Source organism: Globicephala melas, chromosome 15, assembly GCF_963455315.2.
Source record: "Globicephala melas chromosome 15, mGloMel1.2, whole genome shotgun sequence".
Classification (NCBI taxonomy): domain Eukaryota; kingdom Metazoa; phylum Chordata; class Mammalia; order Artiodactyla; family Delphinidae; genus Globicephala; species Globicephala melas.
In genome coordinates, this window is record NC_083328.1 from 25,715,777 (window position 1) to 25,738,096 (window position 22,320).

Sequence of the window (22,320 nt, forward strand, 5' to 3'; positions counted from 1 at the left end):
TGAAAATGCTTCCAGCTTAACTAGACTTTCTCACAAGGTAACCAAACAGCTGACTTTACGTGCATTTTCATCAAATCCTCACAACCATAAAGTAGGTATTAGTAATTTCCACTTTTATTTTCAAAGTGGAGCTCAGAGAGAGGCTAGGTAACTTGCTCAAGGTCACACAGCTGATTAGAAAGAGAAGACAGGTCTGACACTCATGACACTGGTCCTTTCACACTTGTATGAATTGGCCACTTCTCATTAAAGAAGACCTGCCCATAGCAGACAAACAAAATCATGGACCCTGGAACTCCTCCCCAAGTTGAAAACCTGCTTTTGAGTAAGAGGGATAGGAAAATCCTGTTTTCATATATAATTCCCAAGGAGATTAAACAACTTTTTTTTTGCACAGATGTTCCTTAAAAGCATGTAACTTTTTGGAAGTGTTTGTTTTCCTTGGACCCGTTGGGTGTGATCAAGGAGTCAGTGACACTTCAGATGCACCTGGAAGCCATTCTCATCACCAGTATGCAATTATTTTTGAGTACTTGCAATCACACTGGCATTACTTTTGCCTCTTTAATATAGTATCAATTAAGTAAAGTCTCAGTTGCAGTTTTCTATGGCAAAACGGTGCTTTAATACAGTAGATCAATAAATATAAAGTAGAAAAAACACAGGAGTCAAAAGAACATTTACATGAGAAGCTTCTTTATTGGGGTACCTCCCTGTATTGGCATAAGGACAAAAGTTCCAGATTAACCATGTCATTGTTTTATTTTCACAGTATTTTTTTTTCTCAAACTCCTTTGAAATTTTTGACTTATTTGTCTAAATACTTCTACATTAAAACTACTTCTCAACTCACAAAGACCCCACTTACTGTTAATTTCTACAGACACATTTTCAATTACTCATTTTATCCACTATACAAAAATCCTACCTTTTTGTCAGCAGTTAAAAAAACAGAGAACCTAAAGGCTCTCAAACAACTTTCCACCAAGTCACCAAAAGAAAATCACCAATACCCAAAACTTTTTAAAACAATAAAAATTTCTATTTTCCAAAAACATATTTACAGACTGAAATTCAAACTCTACATTGCCATCAATGTAAATATATGAGAGCATACAAAGCCCTAGGAAAGAGAAAGTATTTCATTATAAAATATTTGTGATCAAGAAAATATCACTTGCCTTTAAATAAAGAATAGGAAAGTGGCAGAAAAATAAATATATTTAAAGGTGTCCGTTTTCACAAATAACAAGTACACAAATAAGGAATGAAGCTAAAATATGCAGGAGCTTCAAAATGACTAGCAGCGCTTGCACAAATTTATCATACAGCGAGGTTATTTAGACTCCTCTCTCCCAGTGTTTAGTTATAAAAATACAAAAAGAGCCTCGCCAGAGGATTTCACTGAGCTGGCATCCATGGTACGAACAGTCAGTAGACAGGGACTGTAGCTGTAACCCTGACCTACTGTTGCTAGCAAAACCATTCCACCAAATAACCTAAAATCCCCTCTCTTCCCCTACTTTTGGACAAAGAAATTCTCAATGATCAATACTACATTCCACTACAAGTAGTTCCAGTCCTGACAGCACTTCTGGGAGCGTCAGGGTAAAACACTGTGAGCTGTGTTTTATAAAAGTCCAACCCTACTTCAGTCAATGTGAATTACATTTACCTGGAACTCCTTTTTTCTTTTAAACCCATTTTTACACTCACAAATGTACGATGTGTCTGATTCTGTTTCTCTAAATCCTCTCTCGTCCCTCTAGGCTTTTATTAGTTTCTGAAGTCCCTGGAGATCTCCTTCAGTGCCAGCTCCAACTTGCAGCATCCAGGACCAGCCCTGGCCCCCTCCCCACACTTTGCTGCTATCTTCTCTGCACCCCACTGAAACCGCGGAACACAAATACAGTTACAGCAGAGGGGAAACAGCGTATCCAAAAGAAACTCATTCTGAAGACTTCAAAGAGTGTCCTTGAGGATTTTTCAGTGAAAAGATATCATATCAACAAAGTCCTGTAAGTATGGCTCTGACAAAAACCTCGTTAGAAATGCAATCTGTTAAAATAGGCTGTTGCTGATATTAGAAATTTCACAATAATTATGTCAAAAAGCTGTAACAAAAAAATGTATACATTAAACAAATGAGCCAAGCTTTCAACACTTATCAACTCCACCGTAAAATATTGCACATGATATTCTGTCTTTTCCTTTTTTTTTTTTTTTTTTTTTTTTTGCAGTACGCGGGCCTCTCACTGCTGTGGCCTCTCCCGCTGCGGAGCACAGGCTCCGGACGTGCAGGCTCAGCGGCCATGGCTCACGGGCCCAGCCGCTCCGCGGCATGTGGGATTTTCCCGGACCGGGGCACGAACCCGTGTCCCCTGCATCGGCAAGCGGACTCTCAACCACTGCGCCACCAGGGAAGCCCCTGTCTTTTCCTTTTGTCTGTACAGGAGCAAAACAGAAAAAACAAAAACAAAACAAAAAACCCAACCACGTCTGTTCAGACATTAGAGTAAGTCTAACTTGAAAGTGAGATGCCTGAAGCACGTACTCGCTCTAGTTCAACGCGATGCTCAAACAGTATGAACCTTGGTACTGAAGGGCACGACAGGAGGAATGTCAGTCTCAATCACAAATCCTTGTGATCATGGGGGACTGGTCTGGCAGGTATAAGACAGGTGGGGAGCCCACACTGCTTGAAGGACTGCGGAAATGCGCATCAAAGGAGCTCGGTGTAATCCCAGCTTCACCTTTCAAAAAGTCATCTTCTTCATCTTCCACCATCTCCTGCACAAAGAACAGAGATTATCAACAAGATCTCAAGTGGCAGTTTGAAATGCTTTCAAGAATCCCTTTCCTCAGGAATGTGCTACTTCTGGAAAGACAAACGTGAAGGAAAAGAATCTTAATTTCGAACGCTTCCCAATGCACACTTCTTTATTATGAACCGTCCGCACAACTGCTCATCACACGTTGTGTTTGTTTAAAGTCTGATTTTTTGTTTTTGAACAGATTTTAAGCTCAACGAGGGCAGGTAACATGATATGTCATTCTTGCTCAATCTAACATAATGTGAATGAATGAATGAATGACCATCCTCCTCAAACGCAAAATTTAAAGAAAGAATAAAACTAAAAAGAGCTTTCCAATGATTACTTATAAAAAAGAAGACAGGCACATTAAAGCTGACTTTTAATACATAAATGAATGCACCACAAAGAAACAAATGGTGACATTTTTTATTATTGGATTCTAATTTTCTCCTTTGGCAATAGCTGCCTCAGCCCCATGGCCACGCACTGGAGGACATGCTGCAGACCTGCATCTTCACCACCTATTCATGAAAACCTACAAAATTAATGTTAACTTCTGGGAACATTTCAACAGTAAGCAAATCTGAGACTGTTACTTGGTAGTAACGATCAAGTGGTAGAGATCTAAATGTGTTAAGCCGACTTTTATTTACCCTTCACTTCCCAAAGTCAGCATGTGAAGTGTCTGGTTTGAACAATTCATTAAAAAACAAACACTATTCTCGTAAGAACACAACCTGGGCTTGGAATTCTGTAAAGGCAGAATGAACAAATGTAGTATTTTTCAAGTGTAACATTGCTATTAACTATTTGACTGTGCTCTGTAACCACATAGGAGATTCCCAGAAAGTATGTTGAATCATAAAGTTACCTTTTTAATGGGTTTCTTAAACTCCTGAAGCTCTTCTGCACTCATGTCTTCCCATACCTGATAAAGAGGATCAATGAATTTCTTGGACCTGTCAAGAAGATCAGGTTTCAAACTCAAATTAAATACTACAGCAAAGGTCACCACATATTTAACTCTTTTCTCACAAGACCCATTACCCAAAATGAAGAAGTAAAAACTATCGCTCAAATAATAATAGTGTCCAAAAATATCCTATGTAGGTTCTGTAACTAACGGGGCTCCTTCTTTATAAGAGTTCATCCACTCACGTAGATGGAGTATTACACCTACTGTTTCTCAACTTTTCATTTTCAAGTGAAATTACTTCTCAACTTTGCAAAGATTAACAGTGAGTTATAATATGTCCAAATGAAGGTGAAATTATATTATTCTGGAAATTCCTTTTTAATATTCCTATAGTCATTTACTAAAAATAAATCTGGGTAAAAAGACCAATCTGGTTTCAGTCAACCAAGACTTGGGGAACCAGATAATCCCAAATCATTGTGTTGTTAGTTACAAACTGTCATAAGCAGAAATCCTGCTTCCTTATATATATATATATATATATACATTTGAAGTTAAGACTGGCCTGGGGGTTTTCCAGAACTACCCATCCAGATAAATCACTTGGCATTTGCTTATCCTGTGCAACAGTATGGGATGTGGTCTCTAGAAGAAGGAACAAGTCATTTGGCAGAAATTTATGAGCCAAGAAAAGGCAGCATCCTCCCTATCCAGGTACCTCTATCCCCAGCCTCTTGTATTTTTAAACCAACAGGTTTCAAGAAAAACAAAAACCTCTTGGTGTCAATCTGGGCTCCTACTGAAGGAGAGACCTGCAAGCCCTCGTGTGCCACGACCCTCAGCAGCCTTGAACAGGCTTCTCCACACTGGGCCTGGAAAACACGCAAGGAGACCACGAGACCCTATCAACGACCAGAAGGGTCACTCACCACAAAGAAATCCCAAATCCCGATCCTGGTAAAGGCACATACACACCGCATTTAAATTCACCATCGAAAGGTCGACTGTCTAAGTGTACCTACCTCTTCAGTACACAAGGATCGAAGGGGAAGAAAGTGTCAAGTGGGTTCGTGCAGGTTTGCACTGAGTCCCCCCCAGCAGTGTTTCTGATAACTGGCAGCATCTGGCGGTTGTTCCTCTCAATGAGGGTGTAGCAGAAAACAAGCTGGTATTTGCTGTGGAATAAAACCAACACAGACAGAGGCATTAATGTGCTGGAATTACTCTGCATGGACACGCCCGTTCATGTGTGACAACTACCCCGACTATATAGATCTTATTGAACATAACAACTACAAGAAAAAAAATAACATAAAGTAGAAAGTAATGCTTTTAGGGTACAGTCCTCTGGGCCTACTATTTACAAGTTAGCGAAGGAGAAAGAATATGTGCTATCACTTTAAGAATATGAGAGTGGGCTTAGATTACTAATTAGGCAGAACTCACTAAAAATTAATGCATTCACGGTAATTCTTTTAGTTTACAGAATTATGTAGCTGTATTTACTTATTTTTTACTGTTTGTAAGAATTAGTGGGTTGGTGAAAAAGGGATTCAGGATTCACTGAGAGGAGATATGGGTTGTTGGTGGAGACACTTGGCTGTTGAAGATATTAAGGAGGGTACTAAGGGAGAGCCATGGGGTTTACTGAATCACAACCTCAGAAAATGCTAAAGAAAAGAAAAGGCATAGTGAGTGAACACAGTTAAATGGACAGAAAAACTTGCGATAAGAACCAATAGGACCAGGACTTCCCTGGTGGCGCAGTGGTTAAGAATCCACCTACCAATGCAGGGGACATGGGTTCGAGCCCTGGTCCGGGAAGATCCCACATGCCGCGGAGCAACTAAGCCCGTGAGCCACAACTACTGAAGCCCATGCGCCTAGAGCCCGTGCTCCGCAACAGGAGAAGTCGCTGCAATGACAAGCCCTCGCACTGCAGCGAAGAGTAGCCCCCGCTTGCCGCAACTAGAGAAAGCCCATGCACAGCAACGAAGACCCAGCGTAGCCAAAAATTAATTAATTAATTAATTTTAAAAACAACAACAACAAAGCCCAACAGGACCATATGTTGTCAAACTCCCTGGTGGTTATGACTTAGGAACTTCAAAAATCACTCACTGGGCCACTTCTTTGAGAGGAAGATTTAGCTCACCTTTGCCAACGCTCCCCCTCCCACCCTCCCTCCCATGGTATTCATTCAGGTATCTGTTCTCAGGCTCTTAGGTCACTACTGCTATTTTAAGCACCATATGTTCATTTCTGTTCCATTAGCCAAGGATCACATTTGACTCTTGGTGTTAAATGGCCAAACCACACTGGAGTACTTCGCAATATTCAGTAGAAGTGAAGATGTGCACCTCCTACAACCCAGCAACTGCACTTCTGGGTGACAAGAAGTATGTGCCTGTGTACCAGGACACACACACAACCATGCACCCACACTGAAAAAGGAAGACAGCTTAAATCCCAACAAAGAATCGATGTTTTAAAATTATGAGAACATTACGCAGCAGTCGAAATCAAAATACAGCTATATGAGTCAATATAGCAGAAGCAGTAGCTACAGAATGATACATAAATTCCTTGACACAGACCTTTATTTCGACCTCTTGCTCTCAGCCTCACGTCTTACTCCTAACGTCCATGCTAACCCCAAACCCCAGATCTAGAGCCTCTCTGGCCAGTCTGCTCCTCAACTGCAGCCCTCTACTCCCACCCCATGAATATTCTACGGGCAGCTGCCTCTGCTTTGCTCCATCCGTTCTACTCTTCCAGCTGCTTCCTATCTTCCCGCGATATGCTGGAAACGTCCACCCACTGGACACTGTTGCTTACTGGTTTCTTATCTTAATTCTTTACTACCATTTTTGAGATCTGAGGGAGAGAGAATACCTTGAACTAGATGGCCAGCAAAGGAAAAATAAGCCTGCTGAATGAGAGCAACAAGATGTCTAAAGGGGACTGAGGGATGCAGAAATTATTCTTATCTCCTAATAGCTCAATCTGTTAAAGATTTTAAGCTATGATCCTGCCCTCAATATCAGGATAAGATACCCAAGGTCTCCAATTCACTTGCTACGTGAAGCAAAATAATTCAGTGAATGCTTAAGAAGGAGCCGGCCTGCCGGCATTCAAACCTTAGCTCTGCCACAGTCTAGCCATGACTCCACACAAGTCATTCAATCTCTCTGTGTCCCCCTTCTCGCCATTTATAAATAGGGATTAATAATACAGTCATAGGATTGTGTGAGGATTAAGTGAGTTCTATGCAGAGTGCTTATCAGAACTGTGCTGGGCACACAATAAATGCTACGCACATCAGCTGTAGCCACAAGGCCCTCAATGAACCAATTTCCTATTGTTGGATGTTTATCTCATGTCCAGTCTATTTTTATTACCATTATGAGAGTCACTCTAATAAACATCTGTGGTTTGTACCTCTCAGCTTGCTAGCTGCCTTACTTATTTCAAAGTGCCTAAGCTTCTGCTGAATTATCGTCCTCAGATTAAAAAGTAGTAGCAATTTCCAGTGCAACCAAAGTATAAAAACAATACCTTCAATGCAGTGCTTTCCACAAGTACTGGGTTATTGGTTTTTAAATGTTTTTTGCTATTAATTTTGTTAAATAATTCCACAGAAATTTAATGGAATTTTATAATACTAACATAAATTCACTTTGAAATAACTTCCACAAATAGAGCATAAATAACTTACTTTGTGATTGCAGCAAAAAAGTTAACTACCGAGGGCAGGCAAATCTTCAGAGGATTTAGCTGACTCATCACTATCCGTTCAAAATTTAGACTTTGAAGGTACCTCAAACCTTTGATTAAAAAACAAAATATTTTTTTAAAAAGATACAAACACAATAGTCCAAGCAGCACTTATTATTTTATACAGTAAAAAAAACAAATTTAAAAGAGGTATTTGCACAAATGCTTTAAAGGTCCATGTAGACAGTCACACAGTGTAGAGCCCAAAGAATATCACTAGGCTCAACCATATGTATTTATGACCAAACCAACTTTTCTAAAGAAAAGAGTTTATTCTTTTAAAGATTCAGGAAGTAAACATACATTTCCAGTGGGCAATAACCTTACATGACAATTTGGAACTCAGATATAAGCAACCTCAGCACATGCTGAGCGTATAGAGGGAAACAAAGACTGTGTGATGATTTCTGCTAACAATCATGGAATCATTAAAAAGCTGAGACAACACAGTGATTCTCCATTCCTTAGAGGTAATGATTATACAATATGGAATTTCTCCTTCTTGAATTCCATATGTACACACACACACACACACACAAAATCTGTCAAATGTGACAGCCAACAAAACCAAGAGAGACTTACATGTCTTAAGTTATCAGTAAAGTTGAGCATGTTTTTCAAGTGTGCATTAGTTGTTTGTATTTCAGGGTTTTGTTTGTTTGTTTACAAAAAACTATGGAGGTAGAAGGAAAAATTAGGTAGATACTACTGTCTTGGAACCAATAAATATACTTCTCTCCTATGTTAAAAAGAAAGACACCACACTTATTCTAAGAGGCAAGCAAACCAACTTGTGCCTAAGTGTCTTTTGTTAGGAGATTGTTTGATGTATATTTTGATAAAAATTACTAAAAATGGCATAATGTAATGGCTTACAAGAAATAGGTCCTCTTTTTTTTTTAATATCTTTATTGGAGTATAATTGCTTTACAATGGTGTGTTAGTTTCTGCTTTATAACAAAGTGAATCAGTTATACATATGTTCCCATATAAAATAGGTCCTCTTTAACCAAGATGCTTACCATTTATTTATACAAAGAAAAGCAGTGATTTTACTTATCTTGTGATAAAACCCTGTCCTACTAGAGTTCATACAACTATTTTTAAGCCCCACATCTTTTTAGAAGTGGGGCTTAAAAGGAAATTCCAGTTCATATCCATCAACCCCACATCACTGACCTTCCTTCAGGTTTCCACTTAAAAGCTGCCTGTGTCTAAAAACAAAAGTGTAGAACACAGCTTGGCAGGCTGAATAAAATGGTCCGTGGAGAGCAACGTCACAAAATGCCTTTGTTCCTGAATCCTGGTTATTAAGGTATACGTGCAGCCACTTAACCAAAAGATCGAGGCATGATTTTACAGTACTAGAGAAAAGAAAAATTCAAGTCAACTTCACTTGCTTCATAAAAAACTAGAATGACATAAGAACACACAATTGCCTCTCCTTACAAACTAAGAAAAGTCTGTCCATTGGCTTCTGTATCTATCACCCATGGGCACAGAGGAGAAGCAAAGAAAGGAAAGAAAATGGTAGGCAGGTGGAAAGACAGCCTTCCGGTTACAAGCTCAAGCACATGGACCTCCTAGGAACAACAGGCAGGCCCCTAAGAATGCCTGAAGTCCCAAGAGCTGGAGAACAGTTTCTCCTCATCAACTCAGAAGGGCTTCTCCAATGGCCTCCCAGCCCTCTTGGGGGAATATGGCCAAAGAGCAGGGCATGTTTACCCACATCTTACAAGAGAAAGACAGTCCAGTTGACCTCACCATTCCCTAAGGGGTTCTGATGAAATCCCATGGTCAACAATTTAGGACAGAACAGCCAGATAGCTTTTAGCTATCAGGAAAGGGTTTTTAAATAGCATCCTTGTCCAAAGATATCTTCATGGATAAGTAGAAGAAACAGGCCCAGAGCTGGCCTCCTAAATAGATTTATTACCTTTAAAAGGATTTTTTTTCTTCAGCTTTAACAGATACAATTGATTCGGAATGCAAATGAAAAATGACAAACCTATAAAAAGAATCAAAACAGTATACAACACTGTACACCATCCATGAAGACAAATGGATCTTCATATTCAAGTGCAACCATACAGAACAGATTACAAAAGCTTTTCATGTGAGGTTTTACATTTTGAAAGGAGACATTTTATTCTGAAATTGCCTCTCAGAAATATAAACTTCTTGAATAGAGTGGGAGAACAGATTTTTTCACTTTAAAGACAGACCAAAAAAATAAGGCAGATATTTCTCTGACTTGAGACAATACTATACTTTTTAAAGGATGATATGAAAAGCACTTGGAAAATTAGGTTACTTACATAAGAGGAACAAATTTAGCTCTTGCCAAAAAGCTTCCAATATAATTTGCAGCAGCTTGCCTGATGATAGCAGGATTATTTGGATCCTGCAATTTTTTCCACAGATGTTCCAAAAATGCTTCTGCAAATCCCTATAAAAAGAGAAGGTGTTGGTCTCATCTTTTTTTAACGCTTAAGATATTCTGGCGATCCGAATCCTAAGATTTTTAACTCACCAATATGGTAAAGTTCTAGTATCTCAGTTATACTGCTAGATAAATAATGAATACGTTATCATGGTTCTTATTTTTAAAACATCTTGAGATAATACTATTAAAAACAAAAGGTGTTCCACAGCATTAAATAATTCAATGGATCCCAAAACTAGCTACGCATCAAAATCAACCCTATAGGGGCTTCCCTGGTGGAGCAGGGGTTAAGAATCCACCTGCCAATGCAGGGGACACAGGTTCGAGCCCTGGTCCAAGAAGATCCCACATGCCGCAGAGCAACTAAGCCTGTGCGCCACAACTACTGAGCCTGAGCTCTAGAGCTCGTAAGTCACAACTACTGAGCCTCTGTGCCACAACTACTGAAGCCTGCACGCCTAGAGCCTGTACTCTGCAACAAGAGAAGCCATCGCAATCAGAAGCCCATGCACCGCAACAAAGAGTAGCCCCCGCTCACTGCAACTAGAGAAAGCCCACGCCCAGCAACCAAGACCCAACACAGCCAAAAAAAAAAAATCAACCCTACAGTTTCAGGGCTTTGGAACCCTACAAATTTGTGACAGGGCTTTGGGATCCACCAAAACTCTGTTAGCTCTGTTAGGAAATTCTCTGGTGGTCCAGTAGTTAGGATTCGGTGCTATCACTGCCAGGGCCCAGGTTCTATCCCTGGTCAGGGAGCTAAGATCCCAAAAGCTAAGTGGCGCAGCCAAAAAAAAACCAAATAAATAAAGCTATGTAAGTGATTCTGATATTTAGCCATAATTGGAAACCAATGATTAACCACGCTCACGTGGGAAGCCCTTCTGCAGTACCTTTCAGACTGCACATATCAAACTTAACCAGAAATAGAGACTAAAGTATAGTCGGTGGGACTTCCCTAGTGGTCCAGTAGGTAAGACCCTGAGCTCCCAATGCAGGCGGCCCGAGTTCGATCCCTGGTCAGAGAACCAGATCCCACACACATGCCCCAAATATGAGACCACATGCCGCAACTAAAGGATCCTGCATGCTGCAATGAAGACCTGGTGCAGACAAAATAAATGAATAAATATTTTAAAATAAATAAAGTATAGTTGGCATTTGACTAATTATGCTAATGGTAGGAAAAAAACAGACCAATTTGCTTCTTTTCAACAAAGGATGCAACCTCCAACTTCTCCCAAATAGCTCTTTTCAAAAGCCACTAACACATGCTTTGGGGCAGATTGAGTTTAACCTTTCTATCCATGACCAACTCTCCTGGACTATTCTAGGAAGCTACAAAACAGTTGCAAAGAAGAGTCCTGTGTTCTTTTGTTTTGCTTTGTTCTCAAAATAGAAAAACAAAGTTTTTAAATCCTAGATTAAAAATTTAGTTTGGGCTAGTTAAGATCAACTGAAAGAGAATAAAGAAAATAAACAGTTAAATATCTCTTATGAGATTTTAATAAAAGCTTGAATTAAAGGGAAGGGCACCACCTAGTGGACCAAATGCACGATGACATTTTCAGAGCACTCAGCTTAAGCTGACAGGCAGCAGCAATGCCCTCTGCTCTTTCCACGGGTTGAAAAAGGGCTTGTTATTTCATCAGGGGCACTAAGTAAAATGAGCTCAAGACAAAGAAATCCCTCATGGTCTCTATTCCACACCTCCCTCCACCCCCCACTTTTTAAGGGGAAATTCTGGGAAAGAATAAAATAAGCTACAATAATGTGAATGACATACTCACCAATTTAAAGCTACAGAGGTAAAACATGAAAAACTGCACATGGCAAGAGGCATGGGTGGGCAACAGGAGTTTGTCAAAGATGGTTATGAGATCTCGATATAAATCCTTTGTTTTGTTGTTATCAAGCTTACCTACAAAGAAAATATGGCATTTCAGTTTTATAAAGACATTATTTTCAAGCTACCAGTTTCATTTACCAAATTTGTAAAAAGCAAACACCATTAAGACATACATCATCTATTAAGCTACGGGGGGTGGGGAATGCCATCTTTATTTTGTACAGAGTTCCCTTTTTAATTACAATAACCCAGCACTAGCAAGGAAGCAGGCTCTCATCTCATACACACTACTGTGATGCCACACATTGTAAAACTGCCATTTAGAAGCAGAAGCCCTCTAATCCAGTAATTCTACTGCTAGAAATTTATCACAAGCAAATAATTGACAATATATATACAAGGATGTTCATTATACTGTTATTTATAATGGCAAAAAAAGCAGGGGGAGAAAAAAAATAAGAAACCAGTTAAATCCATATAACTTTTAGAAGAACAGTGAATGGTATGAGAAAATGTTCACAAGAGGTGAAAAGGGAAGATTATAAAATACTACATATAGTGTGATCCCCAAATTCACCGAGAAAAACACATATACCCATACAAACAGAAAAGAAAAAAAAATGCTAATAATGGTTCTCCAAATAGTAAGAATGTGGCTGTATAAACTTTGTAAATCCTTTCCTGTATTCTCCAAATTTTCTCTAATCAATATGTATTATTTTTATAACAGCAAAAAAGTTAGAGTAGTAACATATTAATTCAGATTCAAGTCCTAATAATAGGACTGAATGGCAGTCCTATTATGAGGCAAAGCCTCTAGACTAAAAATTCTGTAAGGGCAAGAAGCATATCAATTTGTTCACTACAGTACCAACACCTGGCAAAACCAAAGTACCTAGACTCTCTAAATTCAATACGGAACACCAAGTACCATGTATCAACGTCTACTATACCATTTCTTAAATGTCTTGAACTTGAGGTCCACCTAAAACTGTCCAAACTCCATATATAAGCTTTCAATACAGTAATCGGTGAAAATATCATCAAGGGCTTTGAAGACAAACATAACTAAGCCTGAATCCCAGTCCCACTATTCTCAAGCTATGTCACGTTGGCAAGTAACAATCTCTCTAAACCTTCTCTTCCTCATACTCAAAACAGTGATTTTTTGACAGGATTTCTATCAGTACTAAAGTATGAAAAATACCCAGCACAGTGCATTGTAGGTGTTCAACAAAGCAGCGGTTACTGTGACTACTACAGGTTGTTACCATCTACATAGCAGACATCCTTAATGTAGGACAAAAGTAAAGACAGCAGGATGTCCAGGCGTTCAGCTACAGGATGGACCATCTGATCAAGCATTCCTGGATCGGCCTTTGTTTCATGGTCAGTTTCTTCATCTTCGTCCTTTGAAAGTAAAGTAAAAACTAACATGAAATGCCTCAGTAAAAGTAGTTTAGTGAGAACATTCTGAGGTAATCGTTTCCTTTAAAAGATAAAAGAAAATACACAAAGACCTTTCCAGGCAGGGGCTCTCAAACAGAGGTGTGAATCAGAACCACCCGTGGAATTCAAAATGAAAGCACAGATTCAGCCTCTGATTCTCATTTAGACACCCATTTACAGTGTGGCCATGCAAACATCACAGATTTCCCCCAGCTCCTGGCACCCACTGTTGGTGCCAGGTTTCCTTTCCCAGGACAGGGCGCCCATCCCCGAGTTGCTATGAGTATTGGCTGCTGACAGCTCACAGCTGCCCCCCTTCTCCAGAGAAATGCCCTTGCTGCTCCCATTCCCGCCCCATCAGAACTGACTGACATGAGGTCACAGGAGGCCATCTCTCTGGTCTCAAGGTAGGACTAACTCTATCCTGCAACTCACGCTCCAGAGCTTCTGCGGGGGATCAGGCTGGAGCTGCTTTCCAGCTGAGACCGAACTCTCACTTAGTTCCTTCCCCTGCCTTTTCCAGCTTCCTCACACCCTTTGTCCCAAGGGCACCTGAATCCCCACCTCAGGCTTTCCTCCCGGTGAACCCAATTGAAGACACTGCCCCAGGTAGAGAAGCACTGCATTAACGTATACAATTTGTAAAACACAGAAGTTACATTGGTATGCTTTTCCATTTATCACTCTTTCACAAACAATATGTGGTTTACAAAAAACAAAGAACAAACAGAAGAATAAAAATGAAACATACTTCACCAAACCCAAATTCAAAGCCTTGGAAATAAGCTCTACTAGTCAATAAGCAACAAAAAAGCAAACTACTCATTTAAAAAATCATTTTCAAGTTTGCTGAACTACTGTTTTAATTCAAAGCCTTGAAAAAGGTGAGAAGCCATTAGCTGTTTCTTCCCACCCTCTGGGACTGTGAACTGCGTATGTCTGATTTCATTAATAAACGCTGACCATATTAAAGAGCCCTTCTGTGGCATCTGTTCCACTACTAGTCTGAGTTGCTGTTTCCTCAGCATCTTCAATATCCTGCCGGGATGCATTCACCTACATTACAACAAAGAAAAAAAAAAGAATAAAAGCATTTAAAATATAACTACATTATTCAGGGACTTGAAATTCATCTGATACACATGCTTTAAAGATGTCCATATTAGCACCCTATATAGCACTGTAACTCAATAAACAATCACAATGCAAACCTATAAATGGGTCTGGGTCATGGAGAAATTTACAAGATTATAAATTAAGCTCCCTGTACTACATATGTACATAAAATTATTATGAACTGTGCTATGTTGGTCTAAAACAGATAGCTTCAACAAACTCAACGTTTATTCCAACTCTAACTATGCACAAGACACACGCATGGTGTATAAGAAGCATATCATCAATCAACTGAGGAGAAAATTATTAAATGCAATCAATTTGAATTAATGAATATTTATTTGGCTATATAACCCTTCAGATATCTTGTTTAACATACCACTCAAATCATGCCTTTTCAACTGTCTATAAATGACCTTCTTCCTAAGTATACTCTAAAATGTTCCATAAGAATATATTTATGCAGTTGACCAGAGAGGTTTAACTCCAAGTGAGCAATGTGCCAGCCCACCCAACCTCCAGCCCTTCCTAGACCTCCTACAGAATCAATGTTCTTCCCATCAACTCCTATTTCCTTAGTCCACAAACCTCAAGTCTCCCCAACCCTGAAATATGTCTCTCACCCCGCCTCATCCCCTCTTTACACCACAAACCCTCACCAGGTCTCTAGCAGCCCCACTTCCTAACCATCCATGCTCCTTCCAGCAATAGACTACATCCTAAACACCAAACCCAAGGACTTTGCTTTTCTCATCCTCCTTAAAAAGCTCAGCAATAGGGCACTTCCCTGGTGGTCCAATGGTAAAGAATCCGCCTTCCAATGCAGGGGACGTGGGTTCGATCCCTGGTCAGGGAACTAAGATCCCACATGCCACGGGGCAACTGAGCCTGTGTGCCACAACTAGAGAGCCTGCATTCTGCAAACTACAGAGCCCACGCACTCTGGAACTGCGCACCACAACTATATAGAGAACACCCGTACATCCCTAGAGAGAGAAAACCCGCACACCACAACTAGAGAGAAGTCCATGCGTCGCAACAAAAGATACCGCATGCCGCAACAAAGATCCCGCATGCTGCCAACTAAGATGCGACGCAGGCAAAAATAAATAAATAATGATAAATAAATAAATAAATAAATAAAATATATTTTTTTAAAGTCTCATGCTGCCTACTAAAGCCTTCCTCCCTCCAGATCCTCCCTGGGTATCCAGACTCTTGGTTTTCCTCTCATTTCCGATCTCACTTCCTCTCTCCTGTTGGCCTCATTCTCAGTCCCCTACCTGCAGCTACAACTGCTTGGTGAATATTCTCCATCTAGCTCCCCACCTGCACCTCAATCCATCCAAAATGGAACTCATCATCCTGCAACTTCCTCCTAACGTTTCTTATTACTGTTACCGCAACACCAAACTTTCATTCCACAGGGAGCTACCTTTGAAGGTTCCTTTCCCTTACCTTCTGCTCCCCTACTTCCAATACAGTCTCAAGGACCTTTCCTCCCCATGTCACCAGAATCCATCACTTTTTCATTCCCACTGCAGCTTATTGCAAGCCTCTAAAAAAAGTATAAAGAATCCCAAAATAACTTCCTTAGGTATGCATTTCCAACTTCTTCTGACTACATCAGGTTTTCTAGCTCATAACGCATGTGTTCCATTCACAGCATTTACCACAACTGTACTTTTCCATTTATGTGACTATTTAATTAATGCCTTGTTCCCCAACCATGAGAGATGGGACTGTCTATAAACACCAGCACATCAATGCTCAAAGAAATGTTCAAGAAATGTTCAAAGAAATGAATCAAAGGTGGAACTGTGGATTTTTTTCCATTGTTGCTACTACTGTTTCAAATATTATGATTGTAACAAATACTATAACACTATTTAATAAATAAAAATCAAAGAGAAAAACAGATTACCCAATACTTACGTCCAACTTGAGCAGCTTTTCAATAACAAGCTCCAGAATTTCATGTCTCAAGGTCGGAAAATACACACTAATCCTTAGTAAGTTATGAACATAACACTCCTAAAACATAAAAAGATGAACATTTCAACAGAGAATAAATGTTTCATAATTATGCAACCAAAACATTACACAATCTTTAGTTTCAACTATTCAAACAGAAAAGACTATCAAGCAACATAGAAACAACACTGTTTATATACACAATACTAGTATAATTTAATTACCCCCAGTAAATTAAGTTTGTGATTTGTATACTTCCACAGTGTTTTTAAAGCAGGTTTGTTGAGATATAATTCATATAAAATTCACCTATTTATAAAGTGTACAATTCAATAGTTTTTAGTATATTCACAGAGTTGTGTAACCATCACCATAATCAATTTTAGAACATTTTCATCACCCTAAAAAAAAACCTTGTATCTTCTAATAATGTACCTCCTCTCAGCCCTAGGTAACCACTGGTCTACTTTCTCTATGAATTTGCCTAGTATAGACATTCCATATAAGTGGAATCTTACAACATGTGGTGTTTTAGCATAATGTTTTCAAGGTCCATTCATGTTGTAGCAAGTAAACTATTCTTTTTTTATTGCTGAATAATATTACAATGTATAAACATAGCACATTCTGTTTATTCATAAGCTGCTAAACATTTGGTTTCCATATTTTGGCTACTATGAATAATGCTGCCTTGAATATTCATGTAAAAGTTTTCAGGTGGACATATATTTTTACTTCTCTTGGGTATATACTTAGCAGTGGAAATGCTAGGTCATATGGCAATTCTACATTTAACGTTTTTGAGGAACTGTAAGACTGTTTTCCAAAGTAGCTGCACCATTTACCATTTTACATTCCCACCAGCAGGGTAGGGGGGTTCTGGTTTCTCCACATCCTTGCCAACACGTGCTGTTATCTATCTTTTTGAGTACAGCCATCCTAGTTGGTAAGAAACAATATCTCATGGTTTTGACTTGCATTTCCCTAATGGCTAATGATGTTGAGTTTCTCATGTGCTCATTAGCCATTTGTATAACTATTTTGGAGAAACACCTATTCAGACCCTTTGTCCATTTTTAAATTGGGTTATATGACTTTTCATTATTGAGTCAGTAAGAGTTATTTATATACTCTAGATACAAGGCCTTTATCCGATACACCATTTGCAAGTATTTCCCCATTTTAAGTCGTCTTTTCATTTTCTTAAAGGTGTACTATGAAGCACAACAGTTTTTAATTTTGATGAAATCCAATTTAACTACTTCTACGGCTGCTTGTGGTATATCTAGAAATGGTTGTCTAATCCAAGGTCACAAATATTTTCATCTATTTTCTAAGAGTTTTATCCACTTTGAGTTCAATTTTGTATATGGTGTAATAAATCCTGTTTCATTCTTTACATGTGAACATACTCTGGTCCCAGACCAACTGTTGAAAAGACTATTCTTTTCCCCACTGTCCTGTACAACAAGTTTTTATACATTAATCTTATATTCTGTGACTATACTGAACTCATTTATTACCTCTACTGTTTTTGTGGATTCCTTAGGATTTTTCTATATGTAAGATCATGTCATCTGCAAATAGAGATAGTTTTACTTCTTCCTTTCCAATCTGGATGCCTTTTTCTTTTTGTTGCTTAACTCACCTGGCTAATACTGACCAGAAATGGCAAAGGTGGACATCCTTGTTTTGTTCCTTATCTTAGAGGAGAGCCTTCAGTCTTTCACTATTGAGTATAAAGTTAGCTGTGAATTTTTCATAGATGCCTTTTATCAGGTTGAGAAAGTTCCCTTCTATTTTTGTCATAAAAGGGTTTTGGTGTTTTTCCATCCATTGAGATGACCATGTGGTATTTATCATTTATTCTGATACAGTATACTAATTGGTTTTGAGGTATTAAATCAACCTTGCATTCCTAGGATAAATTTCATTTGATCATGGTGCATAATTCCTTTCATATGTTGTTAGGTTCAATTTTCTAGTATTTTGTTGGGAATTTTTGCAACTATGTTCATAAGAGATACAGAATTTGTAATACTCCACTTGAAGCACACCATCACAAATAGCAGCAAAAGTTATTAACTCCTTATTTAATACCTGTAATACATTATTTAGGAAAAAATAATCTATGCTTAAAAGGGAACCACTATTGAAAGTTAGGCAGATGATCTAAATATTACACAAAAAACATAAGACTTCATCTATAGAAGGCTCTACCTTCATGTTCAAATAAAGCATGTTTATAATTGGTATTAAATGAACTATTATCTTCTAGTAATTCCCATCTGTGTAAGCATTAAGCCTATTTAGATATTTCTGAAATGGACTCTGCCTTTGACTTGCACGTAGGAATAAGAGAAAAGGCACTGAGAACCCTCAGTCAGTTGGTTGCTAAGAAAGGAATCTGAGTCAAATTCTTAGCCTTGAGTTTAAAATTCAGCAGATAAAACAACTTTTAAGAAAAAGACGTAAACTCAGCTAAAACTACATAACAAAAAACAACTTTTCCATTAGTTTCCCCCATGAAAAGATTTCTTACCAATGTTCTCTCTGATTTTCGAACAAACGGAAATTTTTCCACCAGTATCGGCATAAGAAACCATGGTGTTCTATTTTAAAAAGAAAAAACATGCAACCAATCCATGTTAACTGGACTTCCTTAGAAGGCTAACATTTCCATTATAAGAGCAAATATAGATACAGGAGGCAAACAGTAGCTCCTATTTCAAGGAATTGGAACTGAAAATAAATGCATGGCTTCAGAGAAAATCGGTAACAACTTGGGGAAAAATAAGCTTCTATTAAGTTTGATGTCAACAGCAAATTAAAGGGGGGATCCTTTTTTCCACAAAAGTTTAATGAAGAGCTTCAGTTTAAAATCACTGCACATATATATTATTTTAAAAAGGAGAAAAAATTATCAACTTGGACTTTTTAAAGTTAGCTTATTTGCTAAACTTACTGGGGGAATTTGAAGTTCACCCCTCCAAAAGAAACCTACACACCTTAAAAGATTTTCTTAGAACTAATTTTTATTCATATGGCATGGCACAAACGCAGGGGCTTCTCACTGAAAAGTTTTGGATATCGTGTCTGTTGAAGATAAAAGCAAAATTCTAACCACCATAAAAAGCTGGAGGGGAGAATTTGCATACAAGTTTTGAAAAATAGTTAAAGACAATGAATAGAGAACTGAAATGCCATTTTTTGTAGAATGTGATCTGATATCAACAGGATACAAAAAATATGCAGCATATAACTTCAGTTTTGATGCTATGAACATTTTACAATTTTCTACTAACCAATCATAATTTTCTTGAGACTTAAACACCACAATTCAAAATAAGTAACCAAAGTATACTCACGATGGGACATATCTTGCTATTATTTGTAAGGCTCTGTGACATGTGTCAAAATTTGCAGGAAGATCTACAAGGTGAAAAGGGAGAGTATGAGCATGAAGATAAAACTGAAAACTGAACAATTATCTACCTAAGTCTAAAAATGCCTGCTAACCAAAACTGAATCATGTGTCAGCAAAATAATAATTTCAAGAGTTTTCTCCATGACCGACTATCAACGAAGACTATAAATAATGCCATTAAGGGCAACTGATTGCACATTAACATTAAATATAACAAAACGATTCCATCGAAGGTTGCCTTTTGTTGCAGTCTACATACTAGATTAAGTCCTGGAGGTGCCAGGATACTTCAGCATTCAGCATGCATTCACTAAGACACGGGAGGCAGTCTTTGCTTTAATCCTCTTTATACTTACTATCATCTTCGTCATCAGAATCCGAAACATCTATGTCACCTTCCTTAGTGACCACTCGGGCTTTTGAAGAAAGAAGGAAATATGTTATTCTTCTAATATTGATCTAAACAATCAACAGCTACATAAAAGAGTGATTTTTCCATTGTCCAAACTTAATACAATAAAATTTACAATGGGGGCAGGAGGTTTAAGTAGCTAAAAATCCCTGAGTTCCAAGACTTCGTCAGAAGCTCACTAAAGCAAATTACAATCCATAAAAATCATAGCAACAAATGAATCTAGACACTTCCACAGAGGTCATTATAGGGGACAGACATGTACCAGAACTGCTGCCAATAAGCATCCTGGAATCTTCCATGGTGGCATAATCTCCAAAATATAGTGGGAAGGTAACTTTTTAATAGAGATATTTAAAAAAATAAAAATCAAAACAAGCAAAGAGCAGTCACTTACGAGGTACAAAATGAGAAGCAATCATGCTGAGACATGGTCTAAGGAAGACAGTCTGTGCTGATACAAGATTACCAAGGAAAGCTAAATATTCCTCCACCACTGTCTGACTTCTATTTAACCACCGCAACCTCTAGAGGTGGGAGAGAGAGAAAGACAAAAGGAACATTTTACTGATACAATATATACTATTTTCGAAGTACTGAATTACACATAATAGTTGATGAAATAAATGGCAAACTTACCAACAGAATATTAATAAGCTGCTCAAAGTCTTTTGTCAAGTACATGATGGAGGAACGGAATTCCAGCAGCCAGTTAATGATCTGGTCATCCTTAAGTTAAACAAAGAAAAGTACGTTCAAAATCACAAATTCTCTCAAATAACAGAGAAATGATATCTATCTGGCATTGATCATCTATCAACAATATTTAGGGACTTTCCTGGTGGTCCAGTAGTTAAGACTTTACCTTACGATGCAGGGCGTGTAGGTTCGGGTTCGATCCCTAGTCAGGGAGCTAAGATCCCACATTGCTCGTGGCCAAAAAACCAAAACATAAAACAGAAGCAACATTGTAACAAATTCAATAAAGACTTAAAGAAAAAACCGTCCACATCAAAAAAAAAAAAAAAATTTAAATTGAGGGGGAAAAAATGTCACAAACTTGGACTTAAGCCAAAGTTGGGGTGAAAACTTCTTAGTTTGTATCAAAATGGAAAAAGATGTTACAATAAATTTTCCTTTTTTTTTTAAAGTAATATAATAACTGATATACAGGAAAAAGAATCAAATGCAATACTTAATTCTAATCACTTTTGTTTGCCCTAGAAAAGTGAGAACACCTCAAATGCTGACACCTGGGACTTCTTTAAACTAAAGAATTGTAACAGATTCAAATATTCTAAGATCACAAGGACCAACAGGTACCTCTATTTCCTCTATACTCATGCTGACCTGCAAGCATGTTGACAACATTCATCTAAGCTGATTAACTAGAGTCATCAATAAATGTAACTTTTTCTTAACCCAACCTTCAAATGGGTTTAAATGAATTAAAATGTGTTCTATATAAATGATGGTTCCACTACTCCATTAAATATTTTTCAGACAATAAAATTACTATTCATAATACTTTTAGTGACATGGGAAAATCTAAATAGCAATACAAAAAAGCCATGTAGGGCTTCCCTGGTGGCGCAGTGGTTGAGAGTCCGCCTGCCGATGCAGGGGACACGGGTTCGTGCCCCAGTCCGGAAGGATCCCACGTGCCGCGGAGCGGCTGGGCCCGTGAGCCATGGCCGCTGAGCCTGCGCGTCCGGAGCCTGTGCTCCGCAACGGGAGAGGCCGCAGCAGTGGGAGGCCCGCGTACCGCAAAAAAAAAAAAAAAAAGCCATGTAGAGAATAAGATATCAGTTATATTTAATAAAGATACTGTTTGTATTCATGCATATATACAGCATACACAAGAAAAAAATTAAAGCCCCTAATTTTGGGGAATTCCCTGGTGGTCCAGTGGCTTTCACTGCTGAGGGTGCGGATTCAATCCCTGGTTGGGAAACTAAGACCCCGCAAGCTGGGCAGCACAGCCAAAAAAGAAAAAGAAAAAAAAAAAAGGCCCTAATTTTTGAAAGAAAATGGTTAATGCTGACTAAGGCTCAGTAGGGGAAAGAGACATACGGTGTTGTACCTTTAGCAACAGACTACAAACAGACAGTGTTGAACCTGCAGTGATAAACTATTAG

The 22,320-nt window shown here is 38.5% G+C and overlaps 1 protein-coding gene across 4 annotated transcripts in view; it reads right to left on the bottom strand.

Annotated features, from left to right (window-relative positions):
• Positions 1 to 675: 675 nt before the first annotated feature.
• RRN3 (RRN3 homolog, RNA polymerase I transcription factor) overlaps positions 676 to 22,320 on the bottom strand; it is a 28,529-nt gene continuing 6,884 nt past the window's right edge. For 2 of the 4 annotated variants that reach the window (XM_030884020.3, XM_030884019.3), the window contains exons 4-18: positions 20,822 to 20,911; positions 20,580 to 20,709; positions 20,127 to 20,186; positions 19,712 to 19,775; positions 18,886 to 18,955; positions 16,305 to 16,403; positions 14,217 to 14,309; positions 13,076 to 13,214; positions 11,746 to 11,876; positions 9,828 to 9,958; positions 8,689 to 8,873; positions 7,451 to 7,559; positions 4,755 to 4,907; positions 3,688 to 3,775; positions 676 to 2,790 (exon numbers count right to left, since the gene is read on the bottom strand). In XM_030884020.3, the coding sequence (XP_030739880.1) occupies positions 2,629 to 2,790; positions 3,688 to 3,775; positions 4,755 to 4,907; positions 7,451 to 7,559; positions 8,689 to 8,873; positions 9,828 to 9,958; positions 11,746 to 11,876; positions 13,076 to 13,214; positions 14,217 to 14,309; positions 16,305 to 16,403; positions 18,886 to 18,955; positions 19,712 to 19,775; positions 20,127 to 20,186; positions 20,580 to 20,709; positions 20,822 to 20,911 (1,704 nt within the window). In that variant the 3' untranslated portion in view covers positions 676 to 2,628. Of the gene's footprint in view, positions 2,791 to 3,687; positions 3,776 to 4,754; positions 4,908 to 7,450; positions 7,560 to 8,688; positions 8,874 to 9,827; positions 9,959 to 11,745; positions 11,877 to 13,075; positions 13,215 to 14,216; positions 14,310 to 16,304; positions 16,404 to 18,885; positions 18,956 to 19,711; positions 19,776 to 20,126; positions 20,187 to 20,579; positions 20,710 to 20,821; positions 20,912 to 21,047; positions 21,182 to 22,320 lie in introns of those variants that run through there. The other 2 variants (XM_030884024.3, XM_030884023.3) reach the window with 2 other exon arrangements.